At 36.9% G+C, this 24725-nt stretch overlaps 2 protein-coding genes across 2 annotated transcripts in view; one reads left to right on the plus strand and one right to left on the minus strand.

The window, feature by feature from the left end:
* The window catches only part of LOC141441903 (cytochrome P450 4d2-like), a 42772-nt gene extending 32951 nt beyond the window's left edge, over positions 1-9821 (minus strand). Inside the window, exon 1 of the mRNA XM_074106803.1 lies at positions 9706-9821. Coding sequence (XP_073962904.1) covers positions 9706-9736 — 31 coding nt within the window. The 5' untranslated portion in view covers positions 9737-9821. The remainder of the gene's footprint in view (positions 1-9705) is intronic.
* mRpL27 (mitochondrial ribosomal protein L27) lies at positions 5379-7111 on the plus strand. Its single transcript, XM_074106827.1, has 3 exons — positions 5379-5586; positions 5688-5851; positions 6662-7111. The coding sequence occupies exons 1-3, from the start codon at positions 5538-5540 to the stop codon at positions 6863-6865; spliced, it is 417 nt and encodes a 138-aa protein (XP_073962928.1). The 5' UTR covers positions 5379-5537; the 3' UTR covers positions 6866-7111.
* Positions 9822-24725: the final 14904 nt, after the last annotated feature.

The following is a 24725-nucleotide window of genomic DNA, read 5'->3' on the forward strand; positions in this document are numbered from 1 at the left end:
TCCCGTGGGAAATTCGATTAATCCGTGCTTATTCCTTGTTAACATCATAATGGTAACCTTTATTTAAAAAAAAACAGCCACAGTTTAGGACCAATGGTTTCGGCTGAGACAGCCATTCAATCAATCAGAGCTTTTCTTTTTAAATGCGTAAACTTTAGATGCGCGCCTTCGTAAGTGAATAGATCTCTACCCATAGGTTAAATAGGTTATAACATCGTTGTTTTTGCAAACCATGAGCCCAATGCTTCAATGGCTCCCACGCCGATGATCAAACCTCGCGGAAGCAAAGCTGACTCACATAATTACTTCGATTATTGTAATTTTTACGCCGAAGTTTAAGGAGGACGCGCCGTTCTACTGCAACGGTCGTAGCTAACGGTTATAAGGATGATTGAGAAATAAATAACTTGGAATTCGAACGTTGGCAGCTTTGCTGGCTGGCTAGAAAGGTAGCGAAAAAAAAAAAAAAGCTAGTGGCCAGTATTTTTTGATGTCGAGTTCCGTTGTTCAAAAGGAAAAAAAGGTTCGAAAAGGTATTTGTATTTGTATGGTTTTGTTTCACCATCCATTTTTTTTATTTTATCTGGCGGATAAATATGATGCTGTCTGTGTGATATTTAGTGTAGGTAATTTGTATATAAACTCTGTTTATTCTTTTATTCAATATAACTTTATTTTCACTAAGGATTCGTGTCGTGTTGCGTCTCACATCTGACAGCCACACGCCACAGATTGTGTAATCTCATAGAATATAAACTTATATCAAACATCCCCCGTTATGCTACACCTCACTCACCTTAGCTAATAAGTATAATAACATTAATTATTAACTCAAATCAAAATCTCTTAAATGTAATGGCAATCTGGGCAGTCTGCCGGATCTTAGTCTCCTCTCTAAAAGATGATCAGAACATACAGCACTATCCTGCTGAATTTGTTGACCATCCTCTAACTGATTTCCTGCTAACACACTATCAGGTATACTGTCATATTTTAAAATAAATTTATTCTTACTGGGTCTCATATGCTTTTCATTTCTCCTAACCAGATTACCATTTTCATTTTTTACAATGAAAGATCTAGGACCTTTCCCTTCCCTTATCACTTTGCCTGAACCCCACTCTTTATTTGGCACATTTTGAATCAAGACATTATCCCCCAAACTAAAAGATTTCTTTACCTTTGCAGTTTTATTATATGAGATCCTAGATTTTTCTTTGTTTAACATCAATTGTTCTTTAACATTTATAGGTACTTTAGGTTTTAATAACTCTTTTGTACATGGCAGATTAGTTCTTAACAACCTACTCATTAACAATTCTGAAGGACTATATTCTAACCCTGCTACAGGGGTTGTTCTGTAATGCAACAAAGCTACATTAAAATCAAAATGATCATGTAAACATTTTTTAACATATTCTTTACAATCCCCACTGCCTTTTCTGATAATCCATTCGACTGTGGAAACCTGGGGCTGGACTTAATTAACTCAATATCAAACTTCTGAGAGAACTGTGCAAACTCGAAACTACTGAAGGGCATATTGTCACATACAATATATCTAGGTATTCCATGAACGCAAAAAATTAACTTTAATTTCTGAATTATGTTTCCAGCTGTTTTATTTTTTAAGGATGCCACTTCAATCCATTTTGAGTAGTAATCTACTACAACTAAATAATCTTTTCCAGCAAAATGAGCAACATCCATTCCTAACTTATTAAAAGGCAGTTCAGGTATTTCATGAGACAATAGGGGTTGTTTAGGATTTGATGGTCTATACTTCTCACATGCCTTACATTTGGATACAAATTCTTCTATGTCTCCTGACATACCCGGCCAAAATAACAGCTTTCTAGCACGTTTTTTACACTTTACAATACCAGCATGACCTTCATGTACTATCAACATCATTTCTTTCCTTGTATGCTTAGGAATAAGTATTCTATTTTTATAGAACACCAGATTATCTTTTACAACTAAACAGTCTTTTAATTTATATAATTTTTTTAGCTCACTGCCAAGTATATTTTTATCATTTTTTGGCCACTCCGAATTATACCATAATATAATTTGCTGAAGATTTGCATCCTGCTCTACGTCAGTTTTCAACTCTTTTAATTTTTTATCTGTAACCTGTAAGTCATCTTCTAAGCCAAACACTTCTTCTGAACTTATGCAATGTACTAACTCTTTTAAATCTGGGTCTACTTGCGCATTACTCATATCATAGTGTCTTGACAGATAATCTGCTATATACATCTTGGAACCCGGTACATATTTTATTTCAAAATCGTACTTTAACAGTTTGAGTACCATTCGTTGAAGCCTAGCTGAAATTTTATTGATATCCTTGTTAATTATGGCTACAAGAGGTTTATGATCAGTTTCTACGATAATATGACGACCATAAACAAATTGATGATATTTATCCATTGCTGCACAAATACCAAACAATTCCTTCTCTATAGGTGCCCACCTTTGCTGGCACTCGGTGTAACACCTGGAGTAAAAGGACAATGGCTTCCCGTCTTGTAATAAACATGCCCCCATACCACTTTTAGAACTGTCACTTTGTAGAACTATAGTTCCTTTGTTGCTCAAGATAGATATGTGGGAGCTGAACTAATTCTAATTTTTATTTCCTCAAAAGCCTTAACTTGAGCTGGACCCCAGTCCCATACAACTTCTTTTTTCAGTAAATCTCTGAGGGGTTCAGTAGTTTTTGAGTATTGTGGTATAAAATTGCTCAAATAATTGCACATGGCCTAAAAACTTTTGTAGTTCTTTTATACTTTTGGGCTGTCCTAACTCAACTATAGCTTTAACATGTTCAGGGTCTGGTTTAATACCAGATTTGAATAACATTAGACCTACATACTTCACTGTTTCAGACCTGTTTGTATTATTTTATTAAACTTTACTTTGTACTGTTTTTGCTCTATCCATTACCTGTGTTAAAATTTTGTCATGTTCTGCAAATTATCCCCAGCCACTATGATGTCATCAAAATAAACAAAGACTCCTTGTATATCACTAAAAATTGCAGTGTTTATTTTTGCATTACTCTGGAGCTGATGAGATACCGAAAGGCATCCTTTTGAATCGATACCTACCGAAAGGAGTTCCAAAAGTGCACAGTTTTTCTTGATCATCTAAGATAACTTGAAAAAAGCCATCTTTCATGTTAGTACACTGAAAGACCTGCTTACTTGCAAGAGAATTGTAAATTTCTTCAGGAGATGGTATTTGGTAATTCCTCTCTAAGAATACATTTATTTAACTCCTTCGGATCTAAACACAATCTGAGGGACTTGTTAGGTTTTTCCACTATGACAAGATTATTACACCAGGCTGTTGGTCCCTCAACTTTCTCAATAATGCCTCTACTTTCATAGTTATTTAAGGTGTCTTTTAACCTTTCCTTAATGGCCTGTGGTACTCGTCGGATAGGCTTAACAACAGGCTGCGCTGTATCCTTATTTTTATACAATATGTCCCTATCGTGCCTAAGCCTGAAAACACTTCTGCATTTGCTTTTACAAAATTCTCTTTTTCCTTGCTTACTGTAACACTATCCAATTTTTTCAATAAATTTAGTCTGACACAATCTGGCAACCCTATCACTGGCTGAATCGATAAATTAACTATGAAAAATTTTTAACTTTACTTGTTTGCCCTTGACAAAGCAGTTTAACTTTACAGTGCCTTCAGTTTTGATTTCTTGATTGTTATATGCTACCAAAATAGATGAACCACTAAGCACACAATTACTACCTTTAACTTTCTCATACAAATTTAAAGACAATGTATTGCAGTCAGCCCCAGAGTCTAACTTGAACTTAATATTAGTTCCATTGATATTTATAATTTCATTCCACTGAGGTTTAGCACTAAAACTACTTACTGAATCCACTACAAATTCTTCTGAGCTATCACTATCACTCTCTTGCTTTTGTACTACATGGATCTTCTTTCCGCAGTCTTTTTTCTTTGGAGCGCTACGTTCTGGTCTCTTCACAGACTTACTACGACACATAACCGCAAAATGGTTGTAATTGTTACATAACGCACACATTCTCCCATAAGCAGGACAATTTCTAGCTGGGTGTTTTTCCACAATATGTGCTATCTCTATCATCTTCAATCCTCTTCCTTGCACCTTGTCTACTTTCTTGATTACATCTATTCCTGTTTTATTTGAGTTGACATTTCTAAGGCCCTTGACTTTCCTGCCTCTGCAGCTCGGCACTGGCTGATGACCTGGTTCAATTCTATATTCGCCTCCCGCAATAATCTTTCCTGCACTCCCTTATCCCTTACTCCTATTACTATCATGTCTCTTACAAGTCTGTTCTCCTGGTCCCCAAAGTCACACTGTTTTGCTTGAACTTTCAATCTGGTGATGAATTTGTCAACTTGTTCACCCTCTTCCTGTTTTAAATTAAAAAACTTAAAGCTGTTGTATAATATTTTTATGGGCTCCACATAGGCGTCAAATTTGATATAGATTTAATCAAAACAATCATATTCTTTCTTTTGAATAAATTAGACATTTGACAACTCTTGTCCAGCTACATTATAAAAATATATTTTTACAGCATCTTTAGCGAAGACTGTCAGCTCGGTTCAAATACATTTATAGTGATTTTTTGAACTTATACCTGTCTCTTCTCAAACGCTTGTCTTTAGCACCAAATCCTACTGCGGTTTAATCCCTCCAGTTTCTTCTCTTCTACTAGGATTAAACCTTTATATTTATTTGTAACCTGAGCCATGTTGATATTTAGTGTAGGTATTTGTATATAAACTCTGTTTATTCTTTTAGTCAAATACCGTTTATTTTCACTAAGATTCGTGTCGTTTCGTCCGCATCAGAAGCGCACGCCAAAATTTTAATCTTCATTGAATAAAACTTTCACTATCCGCAAACAGTGTCCCCCGTGAAAACTGACACCTATAAAATTCGGGAAAGGCTACTTTTCAGAATAGCGATTTAAAAAAATCACGTACAGCGTAGTAAGCGTTTCTATTAACTTAAACATGATAATAAAATTTGCGGTTAATACACAGAACCCTCAATCAATATATTTTTATTCTATGACCACCCCAAATGCAATTTAGAAAAGAAAACACTTGTCAGACTGACAGCTGATAGTCAGTTGTCATTTTCACTCGCCTCACTACCACTGCCACTGTCATACTCAGACTGTCACTGAACTGACACAGCAGGGCTACTACGAAACTTGAAACTCGAAGTTCGTGTCGTATCGTCCCTCTCGCTCTCGTATTAAACAGTACAAGTGTCAGAGAGACCGAACGACACAAACTTCGAGTTTCGAGTTTCGTAGTAGCCCTGCTGACTACTGACAGACCGACCACGGACGGAGCTGAGAGAGAGAGAAGAGAGTAGTGTACTAGTGTAGGTAGTGAATGTATCCAGTTGGTCAAATTTATTACTTAAAATTACGAAAACAACAAAAATAAACGAATGAAGTAAAAGAACTTTATCAGTCTACATTACTTATAACATTGAAATGGCTTTTAACCTGCTTAGCAAAAACAAAATCTCCTCTGTTCTGCTTGGTAGGTAACAATCATAACCTTAAAATATGAGCTTCTGACTAAATCGCCACGATATTAAGGAACCGGTGAACGAAAGATACTGTAATGCTATGTTTTTACAGAGTCTGTTCGTCATGCGAGTAAGAAAACCGGTGGTAGTACGAAGAATACTAACTGCAAAGTGAAACCTAAGCATAGAGGATGGAAGGTGCAGGATGGACATTCTGTACAAGCAGGCTATATTCTGGCAACGCAGCGAACCCCTAGATTCCACCCAGGACTGAATGTAAGCAATTTAATGAAAATCAGGAAAAAAATAGAGAAAATTAAAATATTACAATTATTCTTAACAAGTTGTAAAAATCATATAGAATTCATAAATCCTATTCATCCTGGAATTAAATTGTGTTTTTTTACTATGCGCAATACTATGTTGTCTGGAAATAATCACTATTATTATTTATTAGAATATAACTTTTAGGGGCTGTTTCACCATCCATTGATTAGTCTCAACTGACAGTTAAATGTGATGCCGTCACCGTCTATTTAAACAAAACAAAGAGACGGTATCACAACAGCCCCTTTATCTTATAAATTTACCTTAGACTGCACATTGGTTTACAATAGTTTGTGATTGGATTGTGGATATGCAAGTACATAAATTGTGTTAAAACCTAACCACTTTTGTTAAAAAATTCTGAGCTTTATCACATTTTTTTGGGTTTCATTGCATATTGTATTATGGTACTTTACAAGTATTTATTTAACTTGTAATGTATGTATGTGCTGGTCAAATCTTGCAAGTTAGAATTGACACACTTCCAGTGGTTGAATAGACTTGAAATTTGGCATACTTATGTAAATCTGGTGACAATATAGTAATCTAGCAGTGATCAAGATCGTCTCCGCAGGACAGAACTCAACGGTTATAGGAATCTACTTAAAATTTGGTACGGATATGTAATTAGGATGACAATACAAGTACAGTCAACAAAAAGAATTATCAGCAAAAAAGCTTGTATCTAAAATTAAATTTTCAACAAAAGTTTATTTTCATTTACTACCACAATGCAATTACAGGTTGGTTTTGTTTCAGGTTGGTTTTGGCCGTAACGGCACACTCTTTGCCATGGAACCAGGCAAAGTGGTGGTCACATGTGAAAAATTTGAGCCTAACTGGGAGCACACATGGGTCCAGAGGATCTATGGGGGTAGGGAACAGCAATCAATATACAAGAAGTACTTCAATGTTATACCTGCACCGCAACATCAAAAGTTCAAGCTGGTTGATGAAGTATGAACTATATTGTTGTGTAGTGTATTGTTTATAGTTATTTATAGAGACCGGATTATGTGCAACACAAAAAGCCTGAAACATGCAGTATAATTGATGATAAATGGTTAAATGCATGAAAACTGTCAAAATAGCATGCAATTATAAATTAGAAGACAGTTTATTTATTTTAAAATCAATTGTGCTTTTTAATTGCATTATAATCCGGTCTTTAGTTATTTAGTTGAAATAAAAGAATAGAAATAATAATGATGATGAATTTTCATTCTCAAAATCAGCTCCGAAGGGAACGTGTCTTATTTACATAGTTCCATTATCATGACAGCGCCATCTCTTAACAGATACGGGAACTGTCGTGTTAGTGTGGTGAACGTTTTTCTATGTAGGAGCTTATTTCGCGCGGTTGTGACTCCTGTTTCAGTTGGTTTCATTAAACACCAACAGATGGCAGTATAAAAAAACTTTTATTTTTACAATCGTTACTGATAATTATAAAATCAGAAGGTGAGTTTAGATACCTCATATCTCAAAAAAAAATATTGTTCCTGAGGAGGCGTGTTAAATGCATTCTTCGCAGCTTATAACAAGCTAGTTGATTACTAATGTATTTGTCTTAGCTGAATTGATTAGCTTGGTGGTATGTTTGATAATTATTTTTGTCCTAGCGTCCGCTTCGCCCGCGTGGAATTCGGTTATCGCGCGCTCCTCCCTCGGGAACTGTGCCTATGACTATGTCACTCGATCTCTGGCCCATAAACTATCTCTATGCCAAAAATCACGTCGATCCGTCGCTCCGTTTCGACGTGAAAGACGGACAAACATATACAAACACACACACACACACACTTTCACATTTTATAATATTAGTATGGATTAGTCTTGCTAACCTAGTAGTTTGACCTAAAGCCTCTCAAATAGAGTTTTGTCGGCCGACCAACCACCGACCATCTGCTAGAAGTTTCGAGATTAATCGAGAATAATAATAACTTGTTTCGACGTATACCTGCCAACTTACTGCAGTACAAAAAGGACCGCCTGCGTGGTTAATTCACGAGCTCTTTTGCCGCACGGCAAATACAAATATTTGCGGAGGATAGGAGTAAGTATTTGTCTTTGGTCAGGATGTTTAGAATTTGTTGCCCGTTGTTCTAGTAACTGAAACTAGGTCGGCAAATATTTTGCCCTGCTCACTGTAAAAATAGGTTACAATAGAATCTTATCTCCATCGGAGATCTTTGTTTTTGTTCAATGTGCATTTCATAGTTAGGTATTGGTAATGCCAGAACTCAGCAAAGTGAAGCTTATTGAGGAAGTTTTCCGAGAAGTTTTTTTTTTACATACGGTAAAGCTTCTCAAGCCATCAAGAACGTGGTTCAGACACAATTTTTTTGACATATCAAAAAAATCTTAGATTCGCTGAGCAAAGGTTAGGTATTGGTGATAAAAACAAATCATATGGTGATGAGTTTCCAAATCATTTAGATATGCCTTTAAAGCTACACAACCCAAGTCCTATTCAAAGTCGCAACAATTCTACCTGTCAGTGCCATAAAAATCCGAGGTGAGAGGAGATTGGCGATTTTCCGGAGTTAAAATGACGTCCGGCCGGTCCGGATGTTGACCCGGCCCGGATGGGACGGCGCAGGAGTAGCGCAATCAGACAGTGGTAGTAGCAGAACGTAGCACATTGTTTCGGCGGGTTGAAGGCATATTTTCAGAGAAAGACAGAAAATATTTTCTACACAAACTAAGTTTACATAATGGTGCTGATAAACTTGAACATTCACTTCTAACGGAAGTTTTTCAATTTGTCGAACTGAGCAACGAACAGACAGCCAAGCGTAGAGCCAAACATTGCTACGAACATTTACGTACAGTCAACAACAAAGATATGCATACAGCCAGTGAAAAAGTGAATACCGAAAAGTAACAGAATTTGGAGTTGAAATAAAAAATACAAAAAGACTCCAAAAAACCAATCTTAATGATGAATGTTCAAGTTTATCAGCATCTGACGACCGGATGGTCAAGGTATTAGAGAACCGGACTAACGAAGCTTGAGGTCCCGGGTTCGATTCCCGGCCGGGGCAGATATTTGTATGAACAATACGAATGTTTGTTCTCGGGTTGGGTGCTTAATATGTATTTATTTATACTAAGTATGTTTATCCGTTGCCTAGTATAATACAAGCTTTGCTTAGTTTGGGACTAGGTCAATTGGTGTCAAGTGTCCCATGATATTTATTTAGGTACAAACTAGGCTGAGCCTGTATCTTGGGACCCGAGGCCTTATTGTACAGTCGAGTTCATAAACAAGTGAGCAAAAATTTGTTCAATAATATCTGAACACGACTACGCCGTTAACAATAGAGTCGTGTTCAGATATTTTTAATCAAATTTTTGCTCACAACTTTATGAACTCGACTGTAACACACTTGGAATCAAAATTGTTTTCACCACTTCTTTCTGTCGCATGGTGTGAGACGATGTTAGAAAGAGATAGGTGCATGTGATCGCGAGCACCAGTACCCTTAGTGTAAGTTTTCGGTTACAAAATACGTCTCGATCGCGTTCGCGTTAAAATCTCAATTTTTATGGAAACACGAACGTCGCAAACGTTTCGCTAGAGGCGCTGTTCGTGTTTGCATACAAATTGAGATTTTAACGGGAACGCGATCGAGACGTATTTTGTAACTTAAACTAAACTTACACTAAGGGCACAGGGCGTTAGACAATACGGCTACAGGTGAGTTGGAAGTTGGATGGAACCATAGTGGCGTATTATGGGTATCAGCCGTTCGGGGCAGAAGAAAATTTTGCCGCCTTCTTATTTAGGGTACACTTACTCATTGTAATCGGTGCGAATCGTAGGTGCATTTTTTTGTTATGGAATTATCATCATGATCATCCCAGCCTATACACGTCCCACTGCTGGGCACAGTCCTCGTCTCAGAATGAGAACACTTGGGCCGTAGTTCCCACGCGGGCCCAGTGCGGATTGGGAACTTCACACGCACCATTGAATTGCTGCGCTGGTTTGCGCAGGTTTCCTCACGATGTTTTCCTTCACCGAAAAGCTCGTGGTAAATTTCAAATGGGATTTCGCACATGAATTTCGAAAAAACTCAGAGGTGCGAGCCGGGGTTTGAACTCACGATCCTCTGCTTGAGAAGCGATAGGTCAAATCAAACCACTACTTAGGCTACCACGACTCGGTTGGGTAGGGTATTGTACCTACCTCAAAAAGAAAAAAACTATGTAATCTTATCTATATCTATTAATTATTAATAATTTATTGAATCAGGCGTTACTTTGCGGAGGTCCATATCAATAAATAAATAAATAAAATAAAAATATCATAAGACACTTGACACCAATTGACCTAGTCCTAAACTAAGCAATGAACTAAAACATGCAATAACTTTGCTCACCCGCGACCTTATGATAGCTACGTTCATGCAAGATAATAATAATATGCGTGTTCATGCAGTTCCTCCACCTCAACACTAGTAAGAAAACACACAAATCATAAAAACCCATCTATCACCATCACCATCACTGTCGCGACACAACCGTACACCATGCTACCAGATGTAAGACTAACAAACGTTTTAATTTGTCAATGTAACTCCCTAAGTACCCACCAATTAATATATTTTTTCCCAAACAAAACTACCCATAAAATTTTAATAAATTTTTGTCGTCATAATGTTACCTTGAATTTTTATTTATTTACTGTTAAGGCGTGTTTTGTTAATCTTAACTGTTATTTCTGAAATTAGACCCAAGCCGTATATATATAATAAGGGCCGAAGATACTAAATTTACCTGTTCATTAATAATAGACCCCATACTGGTGTACCTAATTATTTGCATGCATTTCAGAGCATCGAGACGACACCCCTTGCCACAATAATGTAACATAACACTTCATGAGGATCCGAGCATATCTTGCATAAACGTAGCTATTATAAGGTCGCGGGTGAGCAAAGCTATTGTTTAGTTCATTATTAATTATTAATGAATACTTTTAAACGAGCAATTCTTGCATATATATTTTCTTCTTGCAGAATTTCGGAAACGGCTCCAACGATTTCGATGAAATTTGGTATGTAGGGGTTTTCGGGGACGACAAATCGATCTAGCTTGGCATTATCTCTGAGAAAACGCTTATTAACAAGTTGTAGCCCGAGCAAAGCTCGGTCGCCCAGGTCGCAATGTACTTAAATTAAAGCCAAATAAACGTTTGATTGCACGCAGGACTGATGGCCGATCGGGTCAGAAGGTCTCGAATGGCGTCTGCGGACCGGGAGACGAGCTGTCGGTAGAGCTCCACAAGATGGAGCGACGACCTGGTTAAGATCGAGGATCACGTTGGATGCGTAAAGCACAAGACCGGTCTGCGTGGAGAGCCTTGCGGGAGGCCTATGTCCAGCAGTGGACGTCTTTCGGCTGACATCATGATGATGATGAAACGTTTGATACATCCATATATACTGCTTGTGCCAGTTATGAGTCGCCGAATCCGTAAAAAATAGTATCCGACCTACCACGTACTTTCACGGATTCTGATCGGACGTAAGCGTAATCGCTCTAAACGCCAAACTTTTTAACCATACGATGGCAACTGTAAAATTACAGCCATTATGTATCCATAATCTCTCACCACGTGCCTTTTCTCCCCTCGTCGAAGGGCGCTCGACATTTCCCACTCGTAATTTTTCTCGGCCGCCATATTGTAGTGCCCGCCCAATAACTCGACGGCTGTTATATTTCAACGGCTAAATTAAACTTTTTGCTGAAAAACGAAAGTTATCATGTGCAACTGGCTTTTATGGATTACGGGGCTGAGTTTCTGCTATAGCTACAGGATATTTCATAGTTTTGAACAAATCTATGAGCGACTAACTTTTACTTACGGCTTCGTTCGGGTACCTACTTATAATAATCCGTCAATTCCGAAAGTTGCATTAAAATTCAGGGGTTTTGCATTTCCATCTATAGAAATTTCCGATTAATTCCGATTAATCCTATTATTTATTTTTTATTTAGTAAGTTTGCTCAACGAAATTGAATAAATTCTAAATTTATTTAAGTATTGCAAATCACATTACATTACACAGGTGGTACAAACATCAGGTTTACATGTGACGCCCTGCAAGGTCACAGCACAGCAACATAAATATTAGGATGAATAAACATGGTTGTTTTGGTCGACTATGTACAATGGGAACAGGATAAAGTGTTGAAATTTCATTAAGGCCAATGCCATTTCCACTTGTCTTTTAAATTCCACGGAAACAGCACGCGGGAAAACAAAATCTATGTACTCCGAGGACATCTGGATGATAATAAGTTTGCAAGCGCGAAGCCTGTACAATTATACCTCATGCACTTACCAGTGGGGAAGCCTTACGTTTCATTCCACGCTCCCATTCCCTTTTTAAAAGCGCTTCGAGCCCACTCTGCCTCCAAGGCGTTTTGAAAAGCAAAACTTTTAGTGCAACTAACAGTCGGTCCAAACTGAATCATGTATGTTCAGAATACAGTTGGAATTCCAATAGGGGTTTAGTGTCTGCGTTCCGTTCCAATTATGGTATCTGAGCGCTGATGTTTTTCTAATGAAAATCCTGACTTGTGGACTTATTGTTTGGCTCGAGTGACGTCTTCGCTGTAGATGTCATTGGGTCGATGACCTATAATTTTTAAAATTGAAGACTAATGAAATTAAACAGTGTTTTTTGCAGATTTCTCACGATAGTGGGACTTTTAAAAAGTGAATGACACAAAGTCAGTATCAAAATGTAACTTTGCAACCCTATAGCTTCTAAGCGAATTAAGTTAACATTTGTTATTTTAAAGTTTTTATAAGTACCCTCAGCTTATCAAATGAGAATAATTTCAGCCTTTCTCTACTTATATCCCAATGCTGCAAGACTGAGGCGTGAAAATACGCCGAAATGGTACGAGATAAGATGGTACGGCAGTTTGCCATGCTCGACTTCATGCCTCCAGATTAAGTATTAAAATAACCCTAATAGTTTTTATCCCGTGGAAAAATGGATGCTTACATTATGGATGATTAGATCGGTTATTTAACTATTCACTCAAATATATTTTCGCCTTAGTAGCGAATACAATAAAAAGCTCGCAACAATGTACTCAGCCGGGAAATGCCATATCTCGTTTCCCTAAACAAGTCTAGCTTCCGAACGGCGCCCTTTTTTAATCCGCCCGAACATGTTTACGATCGTCAACTTTTCGTATAAAAAATTTCAACACCCGGTGAGGCGATAAACATCAGCCCTGTAACGCGTCTGGTGCTAGCTACTGCTTTACGGAGCAAGTTATTGTTTTAATCTTTTAAGTTGTCTTTGCGATGATGGTGCAACATTATGCTGGTCTTTATTACAGTGGCGTAGCGTGGGTATCAGCCGCCCGGGTCGGGAAAAAAATTTTGCCGCCCTCTCTTATTTAGGGTACTCATTCTAATCGATCCGAATCGTAGGTGCGACATTTTTTTTGTTATGGAATTATCATCATCATCCTAGCCTATAAACGTCCCACTGCTGGGCACAGTCCTCCTCTCACAATGAGAACACTTGGGGCCGCCCCCCACGCCCTAACTACGCTACGCCACTGCTTTATTATAATTTATCTACTATAATGCTCAAATTTTTATTCCATTATGCGTGGAGGTATAGTATAGGTAAGGTACGGTAGTTCCGAGTATTTAAGTAAAGCCCCGTTTAGACTTGCGAGAAAAATCGCGCAAGCAGCATTACATAGTGTGCTTTATTGACCACGTCAAACTCGTTCCCTTACGATCTCGCAATGTAAATACTTACAACTTGCACTATTTTTCTTGCAGATCTAAACTGGGCTTATGTTATTATTTTGAGCTTAAAGTTGTATTATTTGTCAAACCAATTTATTCAATTTAAGCACATTCCATCAATGGAAATCAAAATGACTTTCTTCCAAGTCTCTTGCGGCGCATTCCTCTTGGCAATGTTGGTAATAAAGTCGGGGCAAGCGCGCCAGCAAAATATCGAAAAGTATCATAAGCACTACTTAATAACGAAATCCTACAACCACGCACATAAGACCTGACCTAAGACTTTTAAGATGTCGTTAGTAGTAATTTTAGAATGGGCTAATTATTAGCTTTCATTTGATACCACATTGTTACAATACAAAATATTTTTTTTTCTTTCCTCCACCATATGTTTTTTTCGCAGACGCCATATTGAAATATTATATAGCCTATGTCACTCCGACAGTTATGACGAATCTAATACAATATCAATACTTTTCGATATTTTAATGGTAGGCGCGCTTACCCCCTGACCCCGCGCTGCCCCGACTTACTTTATACCTCTAAAAAGTTGGTGTATAAAATTACCCTATGCGGCCTACCTACAGAATAAACCTTGATGAGCCTTTTACGTCATTTAGTGGCATACAAATTATTGTGATCATGATCAAGTCGGTTTCTAGCTGTGGCACTCGATTGGTCTCGTTCATCACTTAGACAGTATCTTGTAATACGTCGTGATCTAATGGGCCATCGTTAGCTTATTCGTCAATTTGGTTTGGAAACACCCTGCAAATTTAAGAGTAGGTATAGTCAACGTCATAAAAAAATCGGTTTCAGTCGGTACACAATTTCGTATGGCTTTTTAAACTTGACGTTAAAATAACAAGGTACAAAAGTGATCACTTATTTACGACATTGACTGTACCTAAGTGTAGTTTGGCAACTAAGAAAGAAGAAAAAAAACAAATATTCGCGACATTTAAGATTAAAAAAAAATGAGGAAAACGGAAACGGAGACAACTTGTCACGAAATGGTCCCAACTCAGCATGATATCGGCCTTGCAACCGACGCTTAGTTCTATGTAAACTATTGAAGCCCACCATTTATTTTGTAAATGCTTTCCGAAATAACGTTAAGGTAAAGGTACCTTGAATCATTTATCACTTTATTTGGCACGATCGTGTCTAAATTCCAATCCACTCAAACTGCACTAGACCAGTAAAAAATGTCTCAAAAAACTTGGTCAAGTGCATCTAGCCACGCGCAGTATAGGGTTCAGCATATTTTAAGAATGCAGCAAAATATTCAATGATGAACTACACTATACCTTTGACAAGTTCGTATGTGACACTGGGTAGAAACCTGTTGCAGTAAGCATTTCCCGCGCTTCTCAAAATTTTTTATTTGCATCTGGCAGCAGAGACTCCCTGCGACAAGGTTCTACCGAGTGAATTTACCTTACTTCTCCCCTAAAACCTTGCATTGTTTGGTGGTAGTACAGTATATTGTATGTAATGGAGTTTCATTGACTTCTACTCTGTATTACATAAACATGGCACAGTCGGTAGGATCTATGTCGGTGTACGGACACTTAATGTAGGTATAGAGTATAACATATAGAGCCCTTTCACCTCTTGCACATTAAACATATAATAATATGACATATTTAAGTGTTTATAAGTAAAGAACGCCTTTGCCCAGCAGTACGATGCTAATCCAGACAGGCACCATTGCTAGACGTGTTTAATGTGGTTAAATTCTTAGAGAGCTGGACTACTGAAATTGTCCACAATACTGCACATAATATTGACTTATTTATTTTGTGGTGATGGTGTTTTTACCGTGCTACTTGCTACTTTACATTGCACACAGTAAACTAACTGTTTATCAGAAATGTTCTCTTTGAAGTTTTATATTTCACAAACGCATCCACGAATACAAATACAAAAAATACAAAATAATACAAAATAATTTATTTCACCAAAAGAGATAATTGTATATACAACTTAGTAATCCGTCAGAGGCTAAACTAGGCTAAGCCTGTATCTTGGCCCTATGCGAGTGCGGTTGACAAAAGTAGGTAGATAAGAGAATCATAATTAATATTATATTTTGTACATAATTTTATGATGTAGAGTGAGTGATTTTATGGTTTAGACTAAACCTCGTTTTTAATATTACCAGTAGACCAAAAAGATACAAATGTTCATGATGATAAAAAATGTTGTGGTTACGCATTAAATATAAGCCATAGATACAAATTGAAATAAATATGTGTGCTCGCATGTTTAGTGAGTGTGTGTGTGCATGTATGAAACAATTCCCACAGACCAACAATATTTTTGAAAGACTTATCAAACGTCACTTCACTTCGTGAATCTACATAAGATAAAACACTTTATGTACGAGTAAATGTAGGGGAAGTAGAGCAACTCCAATTTTTTTGAGTCTCTTTCTGATCTAAACCGTAGGTAAACGGACACGGTGAAACTAAAAAAACTCCGTTTTGTTTTTCCTATATCGACTACGGAACACTAAAAAGCCGTCACACGACACGACGCGGCTAAAAGATTAAATGGAATGCAGCCATTCTTCTGCATCCGTATTTATACACGGAGTCTCGGACATATTAGGGCAGTATCGAGCGGGTGAACGTTAGGTGATTTACATCGCAGCCTTCGTAATTCGTTGCCCTGACGGACGTTCAGTATAAATCAACGTTGGGCCCCCACTAACCGGACATTTATCTCGGCTCTACGATAAAAAACCTCGATACCCAAGGATTGAAAACATTGCACGCCTAAGCGAATGCATCGATGTGATTATTTTAGTCTGGAAAATTGTCTCCATGAGTTATCGGGCGTTTTGTTTTGTTAGACAATGGCGCCCTTAAAGCTGTAGTATAATCTTAGTCTTTGAATCTTTGTTTCATTGACAAAATAAAAAATACGTGTCCCTTATTTTCTGATACTTACTCGTAGTCGTAATCTAACTGACGAACTAATTAATAGTAGATTATTGTCGTGGCCTGGAAGTAGGCAATTGCTGCGAGTCCATTTAACTAATACAAAGCCAGCAATTGCTATTCCAGCCGAGACTAATATAAAGCTTTTCTCAAAAATGGTAAATAATTCTGAAATAGAATGAACTTTTTCTCAAAATATATTATAAAATTTAATTTTATTCCAATATTTTTCTTATGCTTTCCCGCCTTTTTTCATTAAAAATAAACTGCAGGTGTATTTTTCCACCGAAAACACCACAAGCTATTTCAGACCCAATAGAAAAAGTCCAGAGTTCCAACAAAATATCTGATACCGGCCATTAGACTTGGCTGTACACGACTTGTGCCAACATTTCCATGGCCTTTTTAACTTTAAAAAAAAATGTGACTGATTGCAGGCGCGCTAAATTCATTATTGTCGAGCTAGCGCGCCTGCAATCTTTTTAACTTTTTAATTTTTCGCTGACCATAAACTATGCACTTCACCTTCTGATATGTAAAGAATAATGTCAACTTTTACGGACATTTTTGAGAAAAACAATATTTTTGTACCCAAGAAACTGCCCAATTCGATTAGGAAGGTACTTATACTTACGAGTACGTTTAGTATGACGCGGTTACGGATAGGTTAAGAAACGACAAGTTGTTTATTACATCAGTTCACGAAAAGTAGGTCACAACCAAGTTTAAAAAACATTTTCGATGAAAGGCGGATGTTTTGAAATATGTATCTTTGGCTCGTCTTTTGTGTTCATTGAATAATGTTATTAATTTGCGTTACTCTTTGTAGTAAACTTATCCTGAAATTGAAAATTAATCAGCTAATTGAGCTCTCAGCCTCGGGCAGATAACCAGAACACGTTCAACAACAAAGTGAGCGGCTGAAAACCCGAAAGCTTTTGTTTTCAAGTTTTTACAATCAACTTAAGATTATGATTCATTGTGAATATATTTCATGGCCGTAGCGCGATTTAAATAACGCAAAAAGATTGCGAAATGGAGTATAATATTCATGGAACGGCATAATTTAATTCCGGTGACAGTCTGCGAGAAGCCAGGTCTCGCTGGAGATTAGGGGTTTGTCTCAAAAATGTGTAATACAGGGAAAATGCTTAATAGGAAATTATGGAGTCAGGGAAGCGTCTTGGTGCTGTTTACGTCAATATTACTTTTAATAAATTACTATGGGTCCCATGATTTGTGAAATTTCTTATTAGGATTGAATAGGAAGGGTACAATAAAGTATAAACTGTGTGACTAATTACAGATATTTATCTGTAATTGTCACACAGTTTATAACCGGAATTACCTAACAGATATACACATGTACTGAATATGTTTTGCCACCGTTTGTTCTGCAGGGAAAGTTCGTATTATCTTGCATTCTCTACTAGCTTACCTACGAACTTATCCGACCAAATACGATGAAAAAACCATTATTCACTGGTTCCGTAATGCAGAAAATGTAAAGTTCCTGCGCGATGCAGATAAACAAATGATTAGTGGACAAAGTCGCGGGCTATAACTAGTCACTAATAAACGTCAAAGTCAAGAGGCTCCATTATTATAATCAGTTCTCGCCGCAGCCGATTGAGAACCGTCAGAAAAGGGTTGGCACCGACATGACGTTTACAGGTTAACCCAATTAACTTGTTTGTTACTTGACTCGATCGGTTAACTTCCTTATTTGATCGTCTATTTTGAAGGATTTTGACACACTTTGTGAAGCCTTCTGTCTTTATTATTTGCCTTTTTGCTTTATCGAAGTTGAACAAAAAGTTTTCAAGTCCTTTGGGTCGGATGAGAGTTCCAGTCTTTCATTTTGCGATTGACCGTTACAGCTACAAGTTGTGTACTTCCCGAAACATTATGAACATTAAAAGGTTCGATCTTGAGCCCTGAAACTTTTTGATGAGGTACACGGGAAGCTATTATTGCAATAAGATCATCAGAATTCTTGGGAGTTTTGAGAATGAATACATCATCTTCTTTGCTCATATCCACTTTTAAAAATAAACTCAAGGGGATTCATAAAAGGGGAAGTTTTCAAGACTTGTGTTTGTCGTCGTGCTTTGTGTGCAAATCCGAATCGTTATTGGCTGGGTTTTAATTTATGATATTAGTCATTCTTGGCTTGTTGAAGTGGCAATGGCAGGACATTTAGCACGGAGAACAGATGGCCGTTGGGACCGAAAAGTTCTCGAGTGGAGACCGTGGATGAGCAAGCGCAGCGTAGGACGTCCACCAAGGAGATGGACGGATGACCTGGTTAAAGTCGCGGGTTCACGGTGAATGCGAACCGCTGCCAACCGAAGCAACTGGAGGTCTATGGGAGAGACCTATGTCCAACAGTGGATGATGATTAATTCTTAGAACCGGTTCGCACTGATATGTTTCTGGTATTTTATGCGACAGATATGAGTAGCTTATCAGAGAATAAATCAGGGATGTAAAAGTATAATTACGTTGACTGCGTCTACACCATATCTACATCCAACTACTCCAGCTTGTTGTCTAACTTGTGAGTTTCATTTCAATACAAAAGCGGAGCGTTTGTGGTTCAAAACTGAAAGACCGTAGTCAAAATCGAATTGTTTAACTTACTTAATCCACCGACAGCAAACGTTCTCGCGAATTAGATTGAGATATAACACTGATTCCTGCCATCCTTCAATTGATCGTAGTTGGCGTCTCGAACGAATATTAGATTTCCGTAAAATGATTTAAAATTTCCGTGTTTTCCACCATCTGCGTTTTATCCGGATTTACTGCATTACTATCAGACGTTCGCTTATTTAATTTATATTTTATTTTATTGCCCAGACGCTTTGAAGTACGGATGGTGGAGTTTTATTGGTGAAGATGTTCTGGTGAAATGAAACTGCAAGAGTTGTGAATGGAATTTATTTTGTTCATGTACAATTTGATCTGGTCATGAGATGACCTTATTGTTTTTAGTGTCTTTATTAGGACTTTTAATTCATAGATTACGAGTTAAAATTCATAAGGACACCGTCAAACCGAGGTCAAATCGTTTGATGTCTGACCTTTATAATGATTTTCTTGTTATAATACCTACGATGACGTTTTCTGTAAAAAAAAAAAAAGTTTTCGTTACGTTACGTTTAAAATTATCGAATGACAAGTGTTTTAAAAATGTTTAATGGAAATGATTAAATTCCACTGATATTATCTATTTATCAGTAATTTATAGTAGGTATGTTTTAATGTTTATTTGTTCACAAAAGGTACATTATTTCACATGAATAATTCTCTCAAGTCCTAAGTATAGCATATCCTCTGTGGCTACAGACATCTGGGGTTCGGAGGCCTGGTGATCTGATATACAGGTTTCCCCTAGTTCAGGCACCAGTCTCCACCGCACAAGTCTTTATCTAATGCAACTTTAATGTATTGAGTTCATTTGTCTATTGTATTACTGGAATGTGGTGGAGTAAATAAATGCTTTAGTATTACCTATTATTATTATTTCTCAAAGGTTGACTGGTAGAGAACCCTCAAAGGGATAAGTTCGCCTTTGAACATACAGTGGTGGTCATGTAATTAAGAACGATTTGAAGTTCCAGATTATTTTTATACTAAATCATTCATGTGTAGTCGTGGAATCCTTCTTAGAAGTAACTAGTTACGTTATGAAACAGCCACATGAATAGAGCAAACGGATAAGAATAAAGAATAAAATTGCTGTCATTTTTTTTACAAATTTTGTGTTATTTTCTTTAGTAACAAATTAAAATAGTAATGAAGCTGGACAAATAATTAAGAACGATTTATTGAACTGTTCGAAAGTTTTTTTATTTGAAACTTAGATTAACTAAATCACACTAACGTGAAGTTTGTACACAAAAAAAGCAATGTAATACATTTTAACTAAAATATAGTTAGTAGCATGTCCACGGCTTTTTATTACTGCCTTACACCGGCGAGCATTGAATCTATCAATTTTGACATTTCGCGAGAGAGATAGAGTTCCATTCTTCTAAGAATACGTCATACAGTTCTCTTAAATTGCCACACTGTCGATTTGAAACTTTTCTTGACTTCGCACCAAAGATGCTCTATTGGGTTAAGATCGGGGCTGTTGGCTGGCCAATCTAAGACAGAAACTGATTGCGATGTGAGGAATTATCCTTAACGGTACAAGCAGTATGCTTGGGATCATTGTCGTGCTGGAATGTCCAAATAACCGGAAGCACGCCTTCTGCATATGGTAACATTGTTTTTCCAGTATGTTTTTGTATTTAATTGATCCATGTTTCCTTCTATCAGCCTAACAGGTCCAACACCATGTCCAGAAAAACATCCCCAAATTTTACATTTCCCCCGCCATGCTTTAAAGTCACTTTTGTGTACTTGGGTCGAATGCTTTATTTGGAGGCCGTCTTACATATCGTTTGCCATCAGAACATACCCTATTTATTTTGTCTCGTCAGAAAAAAGAACGTTTTCCACTGTCTGACTGTCCAGTTTTCATATCTTCTTGCAAATGCAAGCGGGCTTGCCTATGACACCGTTTCAACATAGGCACCTTCCTTGCTATCCTTCCGTGCAACTTTTCTTCTACCAAACGCCTTCGAATAGTGCGTGCCGAGATTGCTGAAGGGTTGTTTTCGCCAAAATATTCTTTTCTCAACTCATTAGACCCTTTAAAAGGATTTTGTTTTGCCAAACGAACGATATTTCGATCATCTCGACGAGATGACTTTCTTTTTAGGTACACGCGGAACATTTGAAGTAGTTTGATACGTGGCAAAATGCTTTATGGCGTGGAAACCATAGTTTTTGAACATTGCAGATGATCGGCTATGTGTTTATACGACCAATTCTTGTCGCGAAGTTTTAGTATTACTTCTCTTGTAGATTTATCACAACTTTATTTTTCCCATTGTTTTTATATGAAGCAATCGCCTTTAAGACTATACGGCACTAAATGGCGCCAAAGTTATTCGAATAATAACCTAAAACCACAAGCGGCGGTCCGTTCTCTATTTAAATTTGAATAAAAAAATAAACTATTCAGCGTTCTTAATTATATGACCAGCCAGTAAGTAGTAATACTAGGTTTAGATGTAATGTATAAAGTTTATCTATTTATTTTAGCCATTATATGTATAAATGATTTACCGCTAGTACGGAAAAGTTTTACGATACCGAGAGAAGTACAAAAATATACATGCAGTTAGTAACACTTGTCAGTTTGAAAAAATCTTCTCTATAAAAAATCGTTCTTAATTATATGACCACACTGTATATTTCCATTTGTTTTATCTGTGTTTGTTTACTTATTTTGTACAATAAAGAGTTTACATACATACATACATTATTCTTAAACCTAAACATTGAATCCTTACAAGGAAAACTATAACGGTTAAGTTTTCTTGGAAATTATTAGTGGTATAAGAGTAGATAGCAGCCTAAAGTATAAAATATACCTAAACTTGGAATATTCTGTACAAAATACGAAATCCTTAGAAAAATATTATTTAATTTTTTCGTAATGGCTACGGAACCCTATTACGGGCGTGTCCGACATGCTCTTGGCCAGTTTTTTCATAGCTCTAAATATATACCTACCTCTCCACGCCTTTCCGTATCTTCCTAGCAAAATTTCACCACAATATTGAAGTGATAAATTTAATAGCGGCTATACAATAGCTCAAGGTGCTCAACGTGCAATATTGTGTTGTTACGTTGTTTATTGCCAGAGCACAATTATATATTTCCAAGCGCGCCACCGGGCCGTTTTAATTTTCCGCCATCCTCAAAATTTATGCGTTTCGAATGGAGTCTATTTTTATGAGTTTTAATTTTAACGCCCTTTGACCGCCGGCTATTTGCTGATTTGCTGAGTCTGACAGAATAAAAATTGTATCTTCTTTTATGAAACGAAAATGCTTTGCCACATTTTACCTTTATTGAATGAAAATACTATGTATTTTTGATAGAATTATGTATAATAAAGTGAAATGTTGAAAATACAATCCTTAATTCTTGTAAGTATCGAATGTTGGACGCAAACAAATAAAATCTGTAACGATTCCCTAAAGTACACTAAATGTTTATACAACGCCCGTCGCGTTCCTAGGATTGCGCGGGAAATATTTTTAAATTTGGAACAATATGGTGGACAGCGGGTTGCCATAAATCTAAAGATGCCGTAATGCGAGAATACATGGCTGGAATTATTTATGAAGGGTAACACTTTTAGGACCAGATCAAATCGGAAACGTAAATATTGTTTAATAAACGGTCGTGTTTATAACTGCGTGAAATAAAAAATTGCCACTAAGAGTCCTGTATCAATCAACGTGTATATGTTGAGTTTGAAATTGTAATAAGTTCTTGGAATATCTATCTTTATTTGTAATGGGTAGGTATAAGCCCTTATTAAAAATAAAGGGTGTTTTTAAAACCACTTTTGAAAGTATTGCTGCATAGCTTTATTGAACAAAATTTCAAAAGCTTTTAATCCCGAAGCGGTAGATTTCGAGACAGCTATTCTTGGCAAGGTTCGAGTACTGTCTCGACTCTTGCCGTTTACCTTTAATGGATTGCGTCGTAACAAATTATGACAGAATAAAAGTTAAAACAGAAAAAATGAAAAACAAACTTTTTATTTAATGCTCTTAAAAGAAGAAATACTTTATAGTTTAGGTTATCCAAAACCATCAATAATTGATTAAGTACTTACCTACCTACATAACACGTTTTATATTATGATAAAAAACTTGGCGCGAGATTATACTTGGGTGCCTACGTACTCGTAGTAGTATTTAATTAGACAAAGGTTGTGTAAAACTCGTGTCAAGTTTTTATATTATATATGTAAATTGTTCTACATAATTATAACAAGAAAATATAGCTTTAATTTAATGTTTAGACTCAACAGAGCATTTTCTAGGGCTTACTTTCACAGGGCGTGCCTTCAAAAATCGGTTCACACTAGGACGTAAATGAACTGACTAAATAATTTGCTATTCATGAGTTTCACACGGAAAAACTAAGGAATATACATATGCACAAGGAGCAGGGTAAATATAATGCCACAGAGGATGTCAAACTTTTCTCAAAGCTGTAGCATCGTGAAGTGAGCCCTTGTTGTTGTAAGCCCCTTCATGTTCTGTAGCTGCAGGCTCCCTGCCAGAAGTGACATTGCCGACAATGCAATCGCATTAGTGCATCATTAACGGAATTGATCTGAGACGCACGATTGTGAAAATGTAGTACTTACTTTTATACTTACGGTGGGTAAAATGTATGCTAGTAAAATTCTGTGCTGTTAAACGAGCTATATTTATATGTAACTAATACTACTAGGTGCCTTTCTAGGTTACTTTTATGTAAAATGAAATTATTACAATTGTTGTTATGCAAATAATTCATTACACACCACCCACTACTACGAAAATGAAAGGGTAGGTTTATGTAAAAAAAATATAATTTAATTTTTTCAGCTTTCATTGTCGCCAGGGGATCTCGCGGCGGATGGGTGCACTGTACAGTTTTATAAATGAAATGAAAATGTTTATATATATATATACAAAAAATACAGAAAGAGTAGAAATACAAAAATTGAAAACAAAAATATATAAAATTTAATATATATGTGAACGAAAAGTTTCCGCCTCAGCATAAATGCGGACTCCTGTGTGATGGAGTCAGCTCAGCGCTGGTCTTCCGGCGAGACCATTTTCATCGGTTACTGCGAAAGCCTGAAACGAAATGATACAATTTTAAAATTGAAAGAACTCGCTCTGAGAAGAACGGACTGAAGTGTACATCGACTGGATACACTTAAATGTGTGTTGGTGAGATTTCGTATCCTTTCTGTTCTTTTCGTAGCCTTTTCAAACTGAGCATTCATCGACACACTATAGCTACTTAAAAGTCATTAAGTATTATTATTTATTTAATCATACTCCGATAAACCATTGACTGGTCGTGTAAGTGCGAGTGACGGGCGATGGGTACTCAAGTCAAGTGGAATTGCCTTGATCCCTCTACTGGATGATTTGACTGC

Source organism: Choristoneura fumiferana, chromosome 2, assembly GCF_025370935.1.
Source record: "Choristoneura fumiferana chromosome 2, NRCan_CFum_1, whole genome shotgun sequence".
Classification (NCBI taxonomy): Eukaryota; Metazoa; Arthropoda; class Insecta; order Lepidoptera; family Tortricidae; genus Choristoneura; species Choristoneura fumiferana.